At 50.9% G+C, this 19,447-nt stretch overlaps 1 protein-coding gene and 1 long non-coding RNA gene across 3 annotated transcripts in view; one reads left to right on the forward strand and one right to left on the reverse strand.

Annotated features, from left to right (window-relative positions):
• SQOR (sulfide quinone oxidoreductase) overlaps positions 1-10,771 on the reverse strand; it is a 24,889-nt gene extending 14,118 nt beyond the window's left edge. Inside the window, exons 1-4 of the mRNA XM_078612764.1 lie at positions 10,631-10,771; positions 7,215-7,549; positions 5,996-6,166; positions 5,582-5,635 (exon numbers count right to left, since the gene is read on the reverse strand). Coding sequence (XP_078468890.1) covers positions 5,582-5,635; positions 5,996-6,166; positions 7,215-7,478 — 489 coding nt within the window. The 5' untranslated portion in view covers positions 7,479-7,549; positions 10,631-10,771. The remainder of the gene's footprint in view (positions 1-5,581; positions 5,636-5,995; positions 6,167-7,214; positions 7,550-10,630) is intronic.
• LOC144731592 (uncharacterized) lies at positions 10,411-17,741 on the forward strand. 2 transcript variants are annotated; one of them, XR_013587969.1, is made up of 3 exons: positions 10,411-10,832; positions 13,163-13,306; positions 14,173-17,741. It is a non-coding gene; the product is annotated as an uncharacterized LOC144731592 (long non-coding RNA). The 2 variants fall into 2 exon arrangements; XR_013587968.1 differs by having other exon boundaries at positions 10,412-11,909.
• Positions 17,742-19,447: the final 1,706 nt, after the last annotated feature.

Genomic DNA, 19,447 nt, shown 5'->3' on the forward strand with positions numbered 1-19,447 from the left:
TTCTGCGTGTTTTATTTAAAAATCTCCATTGCTCCACCCGTAATTGGAGAATCATGGGTGAATACATACATTGACAATGTCTGTACCTACGTTTACAATGTAATCTTTGCTTTTAGTCCCTTAGCCTCTTGTCCTTCCAAGCTTACGTTTTCCAGCAACATTTTGTTCATGGTGACAAAAATCTACACCGGTTTTGACTTTCTGGGTCTTGCCAGCAGGCAGGGTGATTAAAAGCAATCACTACTGGAAAAGATTGGCTCTGAGGGCCCCATAGGCTGATGGACGAAGTGAAACAGTTGCATCGTGTTTCTAGACATAATCCATGATGTTGACAGTGTTGCATTTGACCTCGCAAAACATTTTTTTACGCATACAGTGAGGAAAATGTAGGGTGGAATTACTCAAATGGTCAAAGCCTCACCTAAAGCACATAAACATGTTTCATGAAGAAACGGATACGCAATTATGCATTGACAAATGTATTATGATTGACTCACACATAGCCAACACGGAATGCCATGTACAAGACTAAGATCCCCCATATAGCCCCAACATAATGTTGGGGCAAGTGCTGTTAGCAAGTAGCACCGACGCAGACCAGCACGGCACACGAGGAGGTGGGTGACCGGCACCTTTGTTTGCCAGTGCTGATGTTTGCATGCCACATCAGGTATTTATGTCTGGCTGAGGCTGATTCGATCTAGGGAAGGCCCAGCACTTAGTTAGATTAAAATCCGTCACTGGTGTTGGCTTAGAATTAGGTTTGTAGCACAGTGCGCTACTGCTCCGCACTCGCACACATACATACAATCACATGCACTCACATGCCAAACGCCCAATGACACGTACACATATGCAAATACAAAGACAAACATCCCACGTTTAGCTTTCACATACACTTAGGGAAAGTGCTGTGAGCGAGCTTATATCTATGAATGCCGGAATGGCACATGAGGGGATGGGTGGCCAGCATCACGCCAGGCCGCCTTTGTATCCCGAGTGACTATGTTTACACACCGCACGAGGTACTCATTTTAGGCTGAGTCGACCTAAGGGAGGCCCAAGACCAGTTAATGTAATCAATGGTGTTGACCATGAGTGGGAATCGAACTCGGGTAACTGGATTCATAGCGTGGTGCACTAACCGCTGCACTAAGAATACAGACTTGCATACACACACATAGCTATCACACAATGACATGCATACACATTTAAAAATGTTAAATAAACAATAATTTATATGCACTTGCTGCTGCGAACTTTGCTAATTATTCGCTGCTTATATTGACAGATAAGTTTTTGTATTTTTATCATCACCAGGTTCGTTTACCCAGAAAAGCTTCACCGAGTCTCAAGGCTCTTTTTCAGGAGGGTCCTTGCAAGTTTCTGTAGGAGGGGGCGATGGTGTTACTTTGCGTGGTCCTAATTCAGTAATTTTCAATGTATTTTTCAGCATTGGGATGGTTTTGGCCGATATCGATAACATTTGTACGTGTGTGCGTTTAGCTATGGGAGGAATCATCCAGAGAACCCAAAGGAAACCCACGCACAACAGGCGGAGAGAATACAAAGTTCACACGCAGAAAGGCGCCCCAATCGGGAATCAAACCCAGGCACTTCTTGCTGTTGAGACTCGAGTGTTACCGCTTCGCTGTCGGGGGTAAAAGTGTGAGGATTGACGTGAGGCCAGTGAGAGGTTTAACTCAACACAGAAACAAATCATATCTGGAACCAGTTTGTATCTGGATGCGCCTGCCTGTGGGTGTGTGTGGGTGCACACGCGTGTACGTGTGTGCGTGTGTTCCTGTGTCTGCAGACTGTCCCCGTGTCCTTGAGCAAGTGTCCCCGTGTCCTTGAGCGAGTATTTCCTCGTGTCCCTGCATGTGCGTTTACATTTCTCAGCGTCAGTCTCCGAGGCCATTGGTGTTGTTGTGTCCCTGTGTGCATATGTGTCCCAACTGTGGGATTTCCCAACGGTGTTATCTAAACTCCAGCACTCACCCGACCATTACACTAAATCCAATGCATGCCCGGACACGAACCTTAACCCCAAGACTAATCATAACCCCAAAGCCTCACAGCAATACTAAATCTAGAAATAGAATGCAAACGCTTGCTCGAACCCTAACACCGACTCAGAAACTTACTCTCCACCTACCCAATGCTAATCATAATCCCAAGCCGAACAATAACCGTGTCACTTTTCTCTAACCCTCACAATTACAACGCTATCCCTACCACTGCAACCCTCACCACCCAACACTCTTATCCCTCGCCACAACCCTAGCAGCACATGGCACCACGCCTGCTCCTGACACGAGGAGGGAAATCGAGGGGACACGGCGAGGAGGGGTGGGAACGGGGATTTGACGAGGAGGGGCGCTAACGAAGAAGAGGAGCCCAAGCCTCGCCGGGAGCTGAGCGCTGGCCGTGGCAGTCACCGTGACTCGGCAAAGTCGGTGTTGTTGCTTTGCGTGCAGCGAGGAGAAGGGCGACTGGGGTGTGGGGGTCAGCGGAGGTAGGCGGAGTAAGGGGGGCCCATGGCAGGGGTGCGGGAGGAAGGCAGCCCGGGGGTGGGAATGCAGGAGGGGGTGGAGGGGCCGGGCAAGTGATCTTGACCGTAGTCGGGTGGTTGTGGCATTTGTGGTGGTGTCGATTGTGGGGAGCGGTGGCTTATCGGTCAGCGCGCCACACTATGAACCCGGTAAACCCGGGTTTAATTCCCGCCCACAGCTAACACCATTGACGATTATCTGAACTGGTCCTGCGCCTCCCCTATGTCGACTTAGCCGGTGTGTAAATATCGCCACTAGAGAGATAAAAGCGGCTGGGTGTGGTGCTGGTCACTCAGCCCCTCGTGTGCCTTGCCGGTCTTCATAGGTGCTTGCTAACAGCACTTGATCCGACAGTTTAAGGCTACAAGGGGATATTTGCCTTTATTTTTGGTTGTGATTGTGGTGGTTTTGGTGGTAGTTGTGATGGTGGTTGTGACTGTAGTGGTTGCTGTGGTGCTTTGGTAGTTGTGATTGTGGAGATTATTGCTGCGGTGATTGTGGTTATGATGGTTGGAAGTGGTTAAAATTACAGCAACTAAATCATTAAAAACATATTTAGACCACAACCCGGAATCGTGACAATTGATCAATTTGATCAGTGGTGGGTCAGTGGGACGGTAGATGGGTGACTGGGTAGGTTTGTCGGTGAATTTACAAATGGCAACAGCCTTCGTACATGACATAATAGAACACATGCTCCCTGCTGCTGCTGTCCCTGAACCACTGTTCACAGAACAGATCCCTTACTTTCCCTGGTGTAGTACAAACAGCTGAGCTCAAATAATTACAATGCAGCAGAAAATCACTTTTAGAGGATCACAAAGCACTGCTTCAAGGAATGTTGATCGTTTCTTTTTGCACAATTGTGCTCTTTGCACACATTTTTTTTTCCACCCCGAGTCTCGTGACTAGTTTCAGGAGGGTCCTGCCCTCCTGCGAGTGTATCAGTCGGAGCTCGTTGAGAATCTTTAAAGGGTGGCGATATAGTGTTATTGCCTCTACCCGGAGGAGTAAAAGACAAAGATCCACCGTATAGTCTTAACATGCTCTTGGGGTAAGTGCTTTTACTGAGCACCTACGAAGGCCGGCACGACACATTGACATACTGTCGATTCCTCAGCTCACGAGCTATGCACCACATTTCAAGTGTAAGAAAATATTTTCTATATTATTATTAAAGTACTTATATTTTATGCAATCCACCGCACTGATCAGCGTGGTGGAGTATGATCAAACAACCCCCATGGCTGACACGCCTGTCTCTTTTGTACTGTCACACTCTTTCATTGTCTCACTTATATTGTCTCATTTGTACCGTCTGTCTAATTCATTATGCCTCCTTTGTACTGCCAGTTTCGTGGCTATGTACGTATGTGGAACTTCTTTTGCACTGTACGTAGCCAACCGTGCTAATCGGAGGTGCAAGGGAAGGACAACAAACTAAACACACAATGGCCGCGGATCCGCGTCAGCTGCGAATGCCTCCGAGCTGGGCCCGAAGAGCCCCGGCTGCTACGCCTGTCCTCGACGACTCGGGGACGCCGAACAGGTTCAACCACCCGGAGTGGTTTCACACGCACGTCAAAATGCCCAGGACAAAAAAAAAACCTACGGACATCGCCAGCCCTTCGGCGACATGGCGGAACATCCACAGATCACGATGATCCAACCGTCACAGTGCCCACGAGTGTCAGGGGAGACGAGGAAGGAAGAGGGATGGCCCAAATAAAGTGAAACTCCAGATAAATCCGCACACGCTTATTTTTGAGTTGACTCTCAATAATATAATCATTGTATTTACACAGCGCTTGCTTAAATGCTTCAGAAACTCTAAGTGACGTGCATTGCATCTCATCTCAGCACACGTAAAAGGGCACCCCCAGTGGCAGCTGTCCCTGTGCGGCACAGTGTCGGTACCTGGCATTAGTTTGCCAGAAGTGGGCCATGGTGCCTCGTGTAATTCTACTCGAGTAATTTTCAGTGTAATTCTTTTCAAATTGGATTTTTGTCTGTTCTTTTCAATGATGTCACGTGATCTTTAACGTCCACTGCGAAGCAGACAGCATATATATTTTATGACTAATACGCCTGCAACGTTAACCAGGGAAGCCTGCTGGATTTGAACTACTAACCTCTACAACAAGCGGCAAAAACGCTACTGCTCAGCCGTATCACCACTTAAATACCAAAAAGTTCCTTCAACATACCAGGTATCCCAGCATCATGTGCATGTCAAGATAAGATCCCCCATCCTTCCACTTATTGTATTCTATTTACAAAAAAATTAAGTAATTTCCTGCTAAACTGAGCATTGAGGAATTGGCGCTCATCTCCTCTTTACAGCCCTGAAATTCCATATTGATATGGTGTGGGCGAGTCTGTCCATAAGACAGCCACTGTTGCCTCAATTCATTGGCCTTGGAGGGAGCAATGATGGGCAGAGTCAACCCCCAAGCAGGAGTTCAACTCGCGACCTTCCAATTGCGAGCCGCTCGCTGTACCGCTGAGCCGCCCACCTGGTTATTCTGCACGTGGCCTGTGATAACACTGGGTACCACAACTGCAACAACAGCTGCCATTCGCCTCTAAGTGGTAGTGACATCGCCAATGTACTTGTGCCATGCTAGGTGCACTTTGAGGCCATGTGAAGTGTCAAAGGCCCGATGGCAGGAGGTCACAGAACAGACTCAGGTGCCATGGGTTGACCGACTGAGATGACTGGCAGATGCACCAACTATGATCCCCAAACTGCCAAATTTCTGCATTTTAGCGGCCCGGTGCTCTGCTCGTTGTTGTGAGCAGTGTTCCCCTGCTCTCCGATATTGCTGGAGGGCAACTGCCTCCAACTGCACAGTAACGTCCTTCACGAACCTACACAGAGGCTGATCTTGACACTGCTTGTGCCAGTCATCAACAAGTCCAATCAGCTCCACATCCTTTTGTACCACATCAGTCCATCTCCCTTGCCAGTTTGTCACACACACACGCACATACAAGTACACGAATATAGATGCTCAGCCTCTCACCTGCTCATAGTTGAGTTGAATACCCATTGCCACGATCAGATACTTGTAGTTGATCTGCGGAGACAAGAACGGAGAGTTTTGTTGTTTTTGCCAGTTTCAACATGAGCGGTGGCATCGGCATTACGGCGGCTCACATCTCGCTCATTCACCCACCCACAAGCATACCCACTCGCTCACTCACCCACCCACCCAAACCCATCCACCCATTCACTTACTCGCCCACCCACAAACCTGCCCACTAGCTCACTCACCCACCCACAAACCTGCCCACTTGCTCACTCACTGATCCACCCATCCACAAACTTTCCCACTCATTCACTTGCTCGCTCACTCACCTACCCACAAATTTGCCCACTCACTCACTCACACGCTCACCAATACCCAATCTCGCCTATCCACACTCGCCCCACTCACCTGCGCCCCGCTGACAGTGCGCACACGGTTTTGCTCGGGCTCAAAGGTGCCGACGTGCTCCTGCAGCCAGCTCACTCCACTGGGCATCACCGAGGCTGTAGAGCGGCCCGACTGCCCGAAGCGTTTCGCACCGGCACCCACCAGCGTCCACATGGGCTGGTAGTAGTGCATCTGCCATGGTGGGGGGGGGGGAGCAGGATGGGTAGAATGGTGGGGGGGGCGGAAGCAACAAATCCTAGGATGAGACGGAGGATTGCGGGTGGGTACCGTGGTGATGATGGTGGTGGTAGGGAGCGGTGGTGTGTGGTTAGCGCGCTGCACTATGAACCCAGCGACCCAAGTTCAATTGCTGCTCGTGGTCAACACTGGTGATGATGATCTGAACTGGTCCTAGATCAAGTCATCCTGACTCCATGCCCCGACTGGACAAGTATGAAAAAGAGCTTCATAGCTCATCGGATTCCTCTAGTCTAAATAAAGATTCTGATGCTTATAAAGATTAAGATTTTGTACCGGGTTTTGCTAGAAGCTGGCGTTACCCGTCCTAGAGTTAGATATTATTATTTACTTGTATATATATACATATGGCCAAACATCACAATATAGGACCACAGAGCTTGGGCAATTGTTGGTAGCATTGGTTCCGGCTGCCTTCCCTCTCCCATTTGTCTGTAAATTGTTCGCTCGTTCCCCTCCGTGTGAAAACTATGCACGTTATAAATCCTCCACCAATGATTGTGAGATGCAATTTGCATGAATTACACTGGTAAATTAAAATAATAGTTATTATCATGTTTGTGGAGTGGTGGCGCAGCGGTTCACGCACTTTTTGTATAAAAACTAAACTAAAATACTGCCTTAATAGGTACTCGCTAACAACAAATGCTGTTAGCGAGCACCTATAAATGGTCGGCCGGGTGCTCAACAATGGTGGCTGTGTCCAGCACCACGCCCGGCCACCTTTATTGACTGGACATAATTTCACACTCTGCACCAGGTACTCATTATGTTAGGCCAAGTCGACCCAGGCAAGTACCCATCCGGGTTCAGACACCACCGCCTGCCACTGGGACTGCGGCACTCATTTCGTGTCCATCACGCCAACGCAATCGTGCCGATACCGGCCACGTGTGGGCGCACGGGGATCCTCGCTCGCACCGCAGCCACGAATCGAACCGGGGTGCGCGAGGCAGTCGCGGCGCATCCGTGAATCGGGCACCTCGCTCGGCTCCATGACGGCCACCTTGCCCGAGGACCCCAGCTTGCGCCGCATGCGGGCGGCCATCGTGATGCCGCCCGTGCCTCCGCCGATCACCAGCACGTCGTAGTAGTCTCCGGCGCTCGCCGACGATGACGCGGACGAGGAGGGGGAGGAGGAGACGCCGGCTTGGCCGCCATGGCGGGACGAGGCCGGCCCGTGCAGAGGGGCGGCTCCCAGGGCCCCAGCCGCGCGGCGGAGGGCGAGCGTGCGCAGCGCAGCCATCGCTGGGGGGAGTGACGGTGGCAGCGAGGGGGTCCACTCGGTGGTGCGAGTGTGTAGTGAGCTGATGCTCTCTGCTCAGCCACAAATGAATGCAAACAAACACAGTCATATTAAAGTTGGCTTTTCAATTAATTGGGTTGAAATCCAGCTCTGAGAATTAAATATTCAGGTTTGATTGACATGCGACGAACAATAAAAAAGTGAGGCCCTAGTGTGAATAGAGAGGCCTAGAGAAGCGACTTCAGTGGTAGCTCTGCGTTGTCATGTTCTCGGGCCGTTCACTGACGCAAGGTGATGCACTGCTCACCTGCAGAGTTGCAAAAAATAAATGTTCTTTGTCACATGACAATGCCAACAGCACAAGTTGGAATACAAGTGTGGATATCAGAATATACGATGTAAAACTGGAGGGATAAATTCTAGCATTTGTTCTGTGTCCAGTTAAGCTGGGGTTAAAACATCTAAACAATTCTAGGCGAGGAAAGAACTCACCAGGAAGATGCTTGTATGTATATTGACCTTCTTTCACACCATACACAGCCAACTATGCTCATCGGTGGTGTGGGAGAAGGACAATATCTGTGTTTAGGCTGGGATTCCAAGCTAGAACCACAGAGGTGCTGGCTTGTTGTTCAAGGTAATGAGAGTTTACGATCGCTCACCGCCATGCGGAGTGGCGCTGTGAACCTTATAACGATCGATTTTAGTGCGAGTGTTGGAGAGTCGGCACGTTCACAATGGACGACATCCTGCTCACTAGAGACCCATCGATCCAAAGTCCAGCGAGCAAATGTGACACACATGCAAGCACGCACGCACAGACGCACCAACACAAGTGCACACACAAAGACAAAGATCTCCAGTATAGCCTGAACAGACTGAAGCAGCAAGTGCTGTTAGCGAGCACCTATGAAGGCCGGCATGACACACGGGGAGCGATGTGGCCAGCGCCACGCCTGCCCACCCGCCTTTGTCTTCCTCATGGCGATGTTGACAATTCGCACCAGGTACTAATCTGGATTTTCTGGAAAATAATCCCATAAAATATTTCTTCTGCGGCCGTAATTGAGTTCACTCAAGGAGCACTGAGCCGGGTTGTCTTACACAAGCCAAGTACTGTAATGTCACCGTACACTAAACGAGTCAACTGAACAAATTAGCACATATGTACTGAGCGAGCTGATACAGATACAGATATCTATAGGGCGCCACAGTGTCGAATTGTAATCTTCCTTGGCTGATATGAGAAGGAGGTTGTGGGTTCGATCCCCACCCTGTTATAAATTTGGAGTTTGCATGTTATCTCTTCCCGTGGTTGCGTGGATTTTTCTCCGGGCCCTCCGGTTTTCCCCTCCACCATGTGTTTAGATTATTTGGCTGCTATACATTTCCAAATGATAAACTACTTTGTTGTGTTATCATTTGTGGCCAGGTCACTTCTGAAAGAGCTTTAAAAGAAAATGTCACTGTACCCTGAACGAGTCAACTGAACTAATTTAATGTACCCGGTGCACTCACTTTGCATATATGTGTAGTGACATAGAATTGGTCACTACGTAGCATAGCGCTGGCTGCTGGCAGGGAAGGGGATCTGCAGCCTGAAGCAGCCCTGATTGATAGCAGACCACGCGATAGACCCGAGAGGGATCTAGGGTAAAGGTTATGGAAGGGATACGTCGAGAGTCTGCTTGTAGGTTCCAGAAGGGGAGAGTGGCCAGGGCAGTGCGAGGCCACGCTAGCAGGATAAAAGGGGACCCCGAGCGGGAGATCAGGCCGTCGTTTGGAGTGGGATCCCCGTCGTCGTTGCTGTTGAAGATCGTTGCCTTCGCCGCTGTCGTCTCGTGCCTTCGTCACTGTCATTGTCCACTTGATAATTGCGCAGCTATCAGTAGTTGGCTGTCTTAGTTCAGCGCCGTCAGTATCAGATGGCTCGCGTTGTGTTGTAGGCTAGCAATCAGTGTAAAGTTGCGTTTAAGCGAGAGACAGAGCATTGTGTAACAGCAGAGAGTGTGTAACAGTGTGCTCGGTGTTTAATTAAAGAATTGCCTCCAAGAAGTTACGTCTCCAAGTCAGTCACTACATATGTACAGTACTTAACGAGCTGATACAGATGTCTTTAGGTAACAAAGTCCACATTAACAAATGTCTTGGCGAGATTTGCCCCAGCACTGAGCACACACATGCAGCGCACACACGTAGTGTCCTGGTGGGGGATTGCTTGGCACAATGGGTTTTAATCCGAAGGGTACCTATGAAGAAAGTCCCAGGGTTTCCGGTGCCAGGGTATTGGCCGACCCTCACAAGACAGTTTACATTGCGGTGCCCTGAGTAGGCTTAATAGTGTATGGGCGCAAAAAGGTTTACCGCAATGAGTCATTCACGACATCGGGAGAGGCTGGGGTGGAATAAGCGAGAAGGGCAGACCATGAGATTATGGGATCGCAGCGCCACAACCTCCACGGGTGTGTGGTCCAACTCCGTGTGGCCCAACTCCGTGTGGCCACAAGCCAGCAGCACGAGTGTGTCACTCAGAGAGGGTGCTAGCGGGGGGGGGCATCATTCAGTCGGCCGCACAACCCTCCTGAAAAGGAGTCTTGAGCCTCGGTAATGCTTCACGGGTTAAGAAAGGTAATTGCAGTATTGGAAATAAAGTACAGTACTGGCAAACCTCAACATTACACCAATCCTCAAACTTTGTAACGGATTGTACTTTCTTCATAACAGGCGGCAGAGGTTTGAGATAGAGATAACACCACTGCGAGCGAGATAGAAACAGAAATACAGGAAATGTAAATTAAACCAAAGTCAAGAAGCACAGGAGAATTTACTGAAGAACTCAAGTAAACAACAAAATGAGGCAGTGTGGTGTCCTCACGCACCCCCCCCCCCCCAGCGACTCACCCACCAACTCACTCAAGCACCCAGCTACCTAGCTAGCCACTAACGCACTCACTCAAGCACACGGATACTCAGCTCACCAGCGAACCATTCACATCGCAACACACTCATCCAGCGTATCAGTCAACCACCCACGCCGCGACACATTCACTTACCCAACCAACCACTCACCCGAGCAACCAAACTACACCCAGGCTAGCCACTCACCCAGCCAACCACTCAATGATGTCCTTCCCACAAGACACGCGGCTCACCTGCTGAGCAGCAGCAGCAGGAGGAGGGAGGATGAGGTGGTGGTGGCGGTGGCAATGCAGGGCTGGTGGCCAGTGTGTCACGCACGCATCACTTAAACCGCAGCCCCCACACGGGGCCCCTCCCTCGGCCCCCTCCAGCGGCCTCCCTGCGGAAACGCGTCAAGCAGGGGGCTGTGGGTGGCGGTGGAGAGGACAAACCGAGGTTAAGTGACAGGGTGGGGAGGGGTAATGGGCGAGTGTGTTGGTGAGTGAGCGAGTGTGTTGGTGAGTGGGACGGTGCTGGCAGTGAGTGGTATTAGGGTTGTGTGTGTGGATGAGTGGGTTGGTAGGTGAGTGTGAGAGAAGGGTAGGTGAGTGGGATGATGGGGTAGGTGAGTGGGTAGTTGGGGGTGGCGAAAGTGAGTAGGGTATATGGTGGAATTGGTGAGTACGAGAGTGGAGTAGGCGAGTTGAGCGACTGGTTAGATGAACGAGGAGGTGGGTGGATTAGTCGGAGGGTAGGTGAGAGGGTAGGGTAGGTGAGCGGGTGTGTCGTTTCGTGCTTGGGTGAGCGGGTGCTAGGTGGTGATCGAGTGTGCGTGCGATAGGGGGCATGTACTCATTTGAGGCTGAGTCGACCTAGGGGAGGTTCAGGACCGGTTCAGATAATCGTCACTGGTGTTGGTGACCGTGAACCTACTACACTACCGCTCCGCACACGAGACTACACCAAAGAGCAATGGACGAGGCCACAGGTTGTGTGTGTGCACAGGTGCAGGAAGTCCTTCCCAATCTCCCTTGGGCCCCCTCTGCTGCCAGATTTTCATACCGCAGGCAACTGCTACCCGGTAAATATTGAACGTTGGGCGAACGTTAGCCCAACGATGGGCGAACGTTAGCCCAACGATGGCCCAACGTTCGATGTTTACTGGATACATAACGTCCAGTTACATCAGACAGCAAGGCCTACATCATTGGCTAAGTCAACCTTTTGCCTCAACCCGCGGACCACTCACTCTCAGTCAACCCTCAAGTTTTGCAGACCACTTTACCCCAATAACGCCGTTCTAAAAGTATTCCTCCTAAATCCCCAGTAAACACGCCAATGTCCATCCGGATTTCTCACATTTCTATAATTACACAGAAAATTATTAACTTATTTTAAAAAAAACGTGTTTTACAAACTCCCTAAAACTCCTGGAACGCCGTACCCTCCCTCGTCCAGCTCAAGGCCCACATCGCCTCCTCTCCCAACATCGACTGCTGCAAGTTCACACCTTCTGTTACACCGACTCCACTGGTACTGCACTCACAAAACTCATCGATGACAAATCTCTCCGTTGTGGACTCATCATCGCACTCGTTAGCCTCAATGTCTCTGCAGCCATCGGCAGCGTTAACCACTCTCTCCTTATTGGCCTCCTGGAATTTGACGTTGGTATCAGGGGCACCAGGGTGGCGAGATGTTATCTCCCTCGCCTAGTATGTAGGAGGTTATGGGTTCGGTCCCAAACCTGCATATTCTCACACCCCGTGGTCGCGTGGATTTTTCTCCACATTAAGAATCAAGATGCGTTTAAATTATGTGGATGCTATAAACATTTCCACATGATAAGCCACCTCGTTGAGCTATCATTTGTGGCCAGGTTGCTGCTGCAAAATAGCTAATATCTCAGTCTGCTTTACCTGATAAATAAAATCGTAAAATAAAAATTAAGTAACCTCAAGAAACTCCATTCGTTGCAAAACCATATCGCTTGCTAGGTCCTCGGCCCCTCTGTCATCCTCATCTGGATTCCCACCTCACCTACACTCCCTCCGCTGGCTTATCACCACCACCAGGGCCAGCTACAAGATCAGTTGCCTGCGCCATCGCATCTCTACTTTCGTTCTGTCTACCGTATCTCTCTCTTCACGCCCATCATCTTGCACTACAGCTCACAACCTCCTGTCCATACCAAGCAGCATGACCGGCACGGCCGGGTGACGTTTCTTTGTGGCAGCTCCATCCATCTGGAACGTGGCCATTCTCACCATCATCTTCCCGCTGCTGCTCATTCGCAGCAGCAGCGTTCAATCTTTGCCTGACTTTTTAGAGGCTCCACTTCTCTCTTGTGTGGCTTTAGAGCGACGCTGAGCTCAGCTTGGCGCCTCAGTCACAGTTATTTACGTCGGGAAAATATTGTGTGCATTACAAATTACATTATTATCTTGAGGCTTACTGAACCTTTCCTGGGAAAACCAGTGGACTCCGTCTTAAATGGGGAATCTTATTTTTTTAATGTTTTGTTGTTTGTGGCTCCCTATGCAGCGTTGGGCCCTGCACAAATATCCCGTTTGCCCCCCGCCTTGTCCCGCAGCCACTAAATCTGACTCTGGTTTCACCCGGCCCAGCCCCACGTAGCTCCAGGCACAGAGTGATTCCAGAGCCTCCTTCGAGCCGATGTTTTACTTCGTATGTCATCGTGACTCGGCACCTTACTTGTGTGCGGGTGGAATGCGCCAACCTGCTCACCTGGATGAGTGATGTGCCTGGTGTCTCTGCTCACACAGGGCTTCCCATGGTGGTGGGAGCGTGTCGGGGGTGTAAAAGGGGCGATTTGCCCCGGTCTACACACAAAAGAAGGCCCCACAACAGGCCTCTACTTTTGTCGCTAATGACTAAGGGATGGCACGTGGAGTTCTCCCCTGAGCCTGGTGAGGATGGCTTCCTTCAGGAGCCTCTGAGTCGACCAGGTGTCGCAACTCCACACACCAGCGGTGCAGACACACGTGGCAAGTTGGGGGTGGCCTACACGTTTCAAGTTTATTTTGATTAACAAGGTGGGAGCTCAAGCGAGTAGCACGAGTGTCATATGCACAGTGAATGAGTGAGTGGATCAGTGAGATGGCGAGGTGATGGGTGAGAGAATGCCTAGGTGGAAACTCAAGAGACTAGGATAGTCTCATTTGCAAAAGTTTACCTAGGTCACCAAAATGACAAAATCTATTTCAAATAATAAAGTACAGCAAACAAAGCAAATAGAAACAACTGCGTCACATGAGAAATGTAAAATATCACACAAACATAAAGCAATGTTAACATCCTAATTCCCTGTTGCATAAGTCAGCTCGGATCGAGATTCATTTATACTGATCTTAGCGCAATTACAAGTTAAGTTACTTAAGTATTAAACAGATACAGGATGACTTGTACGTATGTGTAAACAGACAAGGATATAGGAGTCAAATGCAAGGCACACGACAGGGTTGGTGGCCAACACTATGCCTGGTCCCCTTTGTTTCCTCAGTGACGATGTTTACACACTGCTGCAGCGACTCATTTAAGGCTGATTCAGATAATCGTCACTGGTGTTTGCCACTAGCGGGAATAGAACTTGAGTCGCCGGTATTGTAACGCAGCGCGCTAACCCGCTACACTACCGCTCCCAATCGGAATGGTACCCCTCCCCTGCATATAGGACACCCCACGACACCCACAGTGCCGTGTTTCCAGCCACAGCCACCATCACCGCCACAGCCATTGCCCCCTCAACTCTCCGTCCCTCTTTGTCTCTCCCCAGACACGGTGAATTGACAGAAATGAGATCTGCCGCTGACAGCCCTCGGTGGAAACGGCCGTCGCTCTGCGGCGGCTTTCTCCTGTACCGGCGACGCCACGGAGCGTGACGGTGTGGCTTTGACCTCGTGACGCCCGCTCGTTCACAAAGACAAGACCAACGCTGACTCGGCAACATCGACAATGTTGGCTTTTAACAAAGAAATGTCTTTCCTTTCTAAACTGAATTTGGAAGAACCGGTTTGTCAGTTTATTTTGGGTGAAGCCCATTGAGCTAGGAAGTTGTCTTTCAATAGTGACCCAAACATAGCATGGCTGGTGCAACATTAGCCACCATATTACATGGGAAGGGAGAGTTTACAGGGGCTGCAGAGAACAAAAGCCAGGACAATGTTATATACATGGTGAATGACTACTACAGTAAACCCCCTCTATTCGCGAGAGTTACATTCTTGACAACGCTCGCGAATTTAGAATTCGCGAATTCAGAAACCTTGTTCAACGGGAAAAATAGGGTTACGTTCCTGGTACGAGTGAGCATAGGGAGGAAATGGTAAATGTTTAATAACAATGACTACGATAAATAATACATATAAAAAAGTATGTTTTCTGTGTTTTTTGGAAGTGGTGGTGATGGTGAGAAATTCAGAAGGATGACTTCTCGGGAGATGCAATGAGAGAGGATGTGGGCACCGACGTCCAACCCCACCGCCCTCGCTAAGCAGGTGGGGCGTGACGTCCGCCCGTTCCACTCCCTCCTCCAACGCGTCGGTTGGCTCCCGCAAGGACCCCTGCTGACTGAATGACGGCGCCCCCTGCGCTAGCGCCCTCTCTGAGGGACATACTCGTGCTACTGGCTTTAGAGCCACACGGAGTTAGACTACACGCCCGTGCACAACGCAACTATTGCAAAGGGGGCCGTGAACGCGCTCACACATGCGAGCGATTACCTCTTAACGCGCACGCACGCCGCGGCCCCGCATTCACTTTCGCCGCGCGTTCCCCTACCGCTACCCCGGGACTCGGCTTGCACACGCAGTCGCTCCACACAGAAATCACAGACACCACACCTATGCTCTGTGCTAACTTTTATTCTCCGCGCAAACCGCACTCCCTTAAATTAAGCTGCCCAGTCGCCACTACTTTGGGGGAATATCTTGTGAGAAGAGCCTAGCTTACTGCCGTCTAGACTCCTGCTGACTCAAGCGTCGTACCACGTACCTAGTAGCGGCACTCGCTGGTGTCACACAGACCCTGCGAGCGGCTGGAGAAGGCAGGATGCGCTGGAGGGGTCTTGACTGCCAAGATATTGAAGAACAACCATTCCAACTGCCCCCAGGCTCCCCTTTTATCCCCCTGACTTCAAAAGCCCAGGGTCACGTACCGCGTGGCCAATCGTGTGCCTACCTGTGGTTACAGCTCAGCTTTCTCCCATTTTTGTCCTTACATGTGTAGTGAGCGACTTCCGAGACACGTCGTGTCGGCTTCTTATTTATTCTCACACTTTAAGCACAACACTGGCCGATACATCTATGTAACGTTCTACGTAGCTACACATAGCCGACCCGCTACGGGGAGGATTTCAACATAACTCTCTCATTGACATGCTAATTTTGCGAGGGTCACTAGCCCCCGAGATCTCTCCCTGCTGTGTTCTGACTGCAGGGGTCCCGTCGCTTCCCGACCCCTCGCTGTTGTGCGAGCAGCCGCTGCCGCCGCTGGGCTCATCGCTCGCGGGGCAGGGACTGTCGCCTGACGATTCCCCTCCCTGGGTCGCCCCACCTCGGGTTCGCGAGAGAGGCATGGCTTGTCGCCGGCTCCCGTATGCCTGTTAACACTGCGTTGCCTCTCCTTCAATCAAACGCGACACCTCCCCTCACACAGCCCCGCGCAGCACTCACATGCTGTGAGCGTACGTACACACAGCACCGCGCGCTTTCACACTCTCATCGAAACCACACGAGGCTACGATTAGTTATTAATGATTTATTACCGGCTGACTGCGATTCGCTGTTAAGTCAGTAAGGATCGACAAGGCAGGCCTACACTATCGCCCGAGGGTCTGTACCCGATTTATCTAGTTTGATGGACTCTAAGCGGTGTTGGTTTCCCTAGACTCAATCCCAACACTCTCTCTCCTCTTACTCACAGTTAGACGCTCCTGTCGGCTTGTCCTCGCAGCACGTCGACACGTCGCACGAACGTTCGAGTGGCTGGACTAGGGAGTTGACGGCCCCGGGAGCTGACTTGAGAAGACTCTCTCTATCCTCCTTCACCCCTCTCTTTATCCCCCTCACCTCATAGGCGGTCCCGCTCCGCTGGCCAATCAGAGCGCTTCACCTGTCCTCTGGCTGGTTTCGGGCGGTTCGAATCCGGTTAGCGCGACGGATTGCGTCGTCTCATCGAACCGTGGCGGGGCCCCGTTTTCCCGCCGTTCGTTTGTGGATTGCGTCGTCTAGTCGAACAGTGGGCGGGGCCCCGTTTTCCCGCCGTTCGTTTGTGGATTGCGGACCCCTGCCTGCCTTGTCGATACGTGTGTGTGGGGGGGTGCGTTTCGACCGTCGTGGCTGAACAGCCCCGCCGTGACCATGCAATCTCAACCCAGGTCACAGCACCGTGGTGCGAATTAGCATCAGGGGAGGTCGCCCAATTTTCTGGCCGCAGGAAACCGTGAAGATTATCCCTATGAGGGCTTTCTGGTAAAAACCTGCCGGCCAGGAGACCTCCCCTCGGAGCTCTATGGGGGAAAATGTGTGAGGGTGTGTTTATGTGGGGGGCGGTGAGGGGGAAGCGGGGTCGTAGATGGGGCGCCCGCCGAGCGGCTTCGCGGCGGCGGCATCACAATTTCTCTACCCCCCCTCTCTCTGCCCCCCCCCCCCTCTATAACAGAGACGTTGTTTCTCTGTGTGCCTCTGTGTCTCTCTCTGCTTGTGTGTCTGTCTATGTGTCTCTACCTACCTGGTAATCAACCAGGTAGGGTGTTGACTGTTGTGTTAACCAACTCTCTGTGTTGTATTGCAGTATATTTCTAAGTTTACTAGGTTTGTTTTCTCATTTATTCTTACCTGATGATGGTCGCTTGTGTTGCAATCGAAACATCGTATTCTACTATTTAAGTTATTTTCTTTCTACGTGCCTCAGCAGCTTTCCCCCTCTTTTTTCACCTAATGACGATTGCTTGTGTTGCGATCGAAACGTCATGATATTGTTATTTTATTATTTTTTCTATCTATGTGGCTTTAACGAAAGACCTAAAGAATATTAAGGATTGTGTTTGCCGTACCTATACACACTGTGCCTCTAACGAGAGGACGTCCTGGTATATGGAAGGAAGGTGGCTCTGTGGCCACAGCTGCGGACAATAGAGTTATGGTTGGGGGGGAGTGGAGCCCAGTCAGAAGGCAGCCGGGAAGCTCTAGGCATAGATTATATTTGTAATAGGAGCACGACTGTCGATAGGAGGGTGCGGGGCCCAGGGTAAATCTCACTGTGCCGGACCCCCGACGCCTTCAAATTAAACCGGAAGTATTACATCTGTAGTGTTGTAATAACAGATGAATAAACTTCTTTAAGGCACACACTGGTTTATTGTCTTTCTTGCGACACAGTCCCTATACACACACAGAGGGATATCCCGTTCCCTCACCCGTAGCCTGAGGAGGTACAGCCTCCGTACCTAGCGGGACCTTTACACGGCTCTGACTGCTAGCTTAGGGAGGTACAGCCTCCGAACTGGCGGGAGCTATTCCCAGTCTACCCGCTACCCTAGCGTCCTCCGGCTGTGACCTAGGGGAGGCTAGCTTGACCCACCGCTGGCTCGGTGGGTCCCCTGACCACTGGTCGCGCCGAGCCTTAGCTCTTACAAGAGCTGGAAGGCTGGGGAGCCAGGGTCCTGCCTGCCAGGACCTATTCTCCCCTTGACCACTGGAACACTGAGCCTTAGCTCTTACAAGAGCTGGAAGGCTTGGTCCAGGATTCTAGCTTCTTCAGCCGGGCTTCTGTCTTCGTGTGAGGAGAACTCCCGCGCGCTCCCCGCGCTCGCCCTTTTATACCCGTTTGTAATGGTCCTTATCCAATCCCACGCTCCCTCGTGGGACCCTCTGATTGTTTCTTTACAATCTGCGTTTTTGATCCTCTTTTATCTCATCTGACCCCTGGCCGTTGGTCTGGTGGGAATCCGTGTTTATGATCCGCTCTCACCTCTCCCTGACCCCGGCCGTTGGTCCCAGAGCGGTAACTCTGCATTGCCCCTCTAATACATAGTGGCCCCGCAGGTTACCGAATAGAGTGTGTCTAGCACCTCTACACATCTGACACCGTGACATCGAAGCTCAACCCGTACCCTCGAGAGGGTTCTGAATACGAACGTTATGGTTGACAAACGCGAGCACATAATTGTTTTTTTACCCTTCTATCTGGCAACAAAACTGACACCTTTTTTACAAGGAGTCATGTTTGCATAGACCAAAAGGCGCCTTTTGGCGTTATCTGGTCCAGCCCATGTGAGACTAGGCTCTAAGGAAAGCTGTCTCGGGTGTGGACCAATCAACTTCAAGGACAGTGCATACATTATCAGAGTTGTGTTTTTCGTTTGCATTATGACTGCAGGTATTGTGGTCTGTGCAAACATTACTCCTTGTAAAAAAGGTGTCAGTTTTGTTGCCAGATAGAAGGGTAAAAAAACAATTCTATTTTTTACTGGCAAATGAGGTTCCAATGGTGTAAAAAAACGCGAGTACAGTTTAATCACCGGGTCGCGGGCCGCCCTCTGGTGGCCAGATCAGCGCTACTCCAGGCCCCGCAGTGTGCGGCTGCGCGGCGCCCTCTGGCGGACACTCGCCGTGACGGCACCGCGCTCAGGGGTCGCGTCAAACAATCGTTACATTTAAAGAGAAAATAGTCGGACAGGTGTGTGTGTGTCTTTGTTGAGGTGCCCCTGGGGAGCGGTGGTTAGCGTACTGCGCTACGAACCGGTTGACCCGAGTTCGATTCCCGCTCACGAACAACACCAGTGGCGATTATCTGAACCGGTCCTGGGCCTCCCCTAGGTTGACTTAGTCTCAAAATGAGTACCTGGAGCGGTGTGTAAACATCGTCACTCGGGAGACAAAAGCGGTCGGGCGCGGTTGCTGGTGATCCACCCCCCCCCTCGTGTGCCGTACCTGCCTTCATAGGTGTTTTTCTGTGTACGCGTGTACGATTATGCTGATGGTGGAGATTATGTTAATACAGTGGTATACGTCGTTAATTCGTTCCAGAAGGTAGGACTTATACCGAAA

This window comes from Lampetra planeri, chromosome 39 (genome assembly GCF_965212315.1).
Source record: "Lampetra planeri chromosome 39, kcLamPlan1.2.h2, whole genome shotgun sequence".
Lineage (NCBI taxonomy): Eukaryota > Metazoa > Chordata > Hyperoartia > Petromyzontiformes > Petromyzontidae > Lampetra > Lampetra planeri.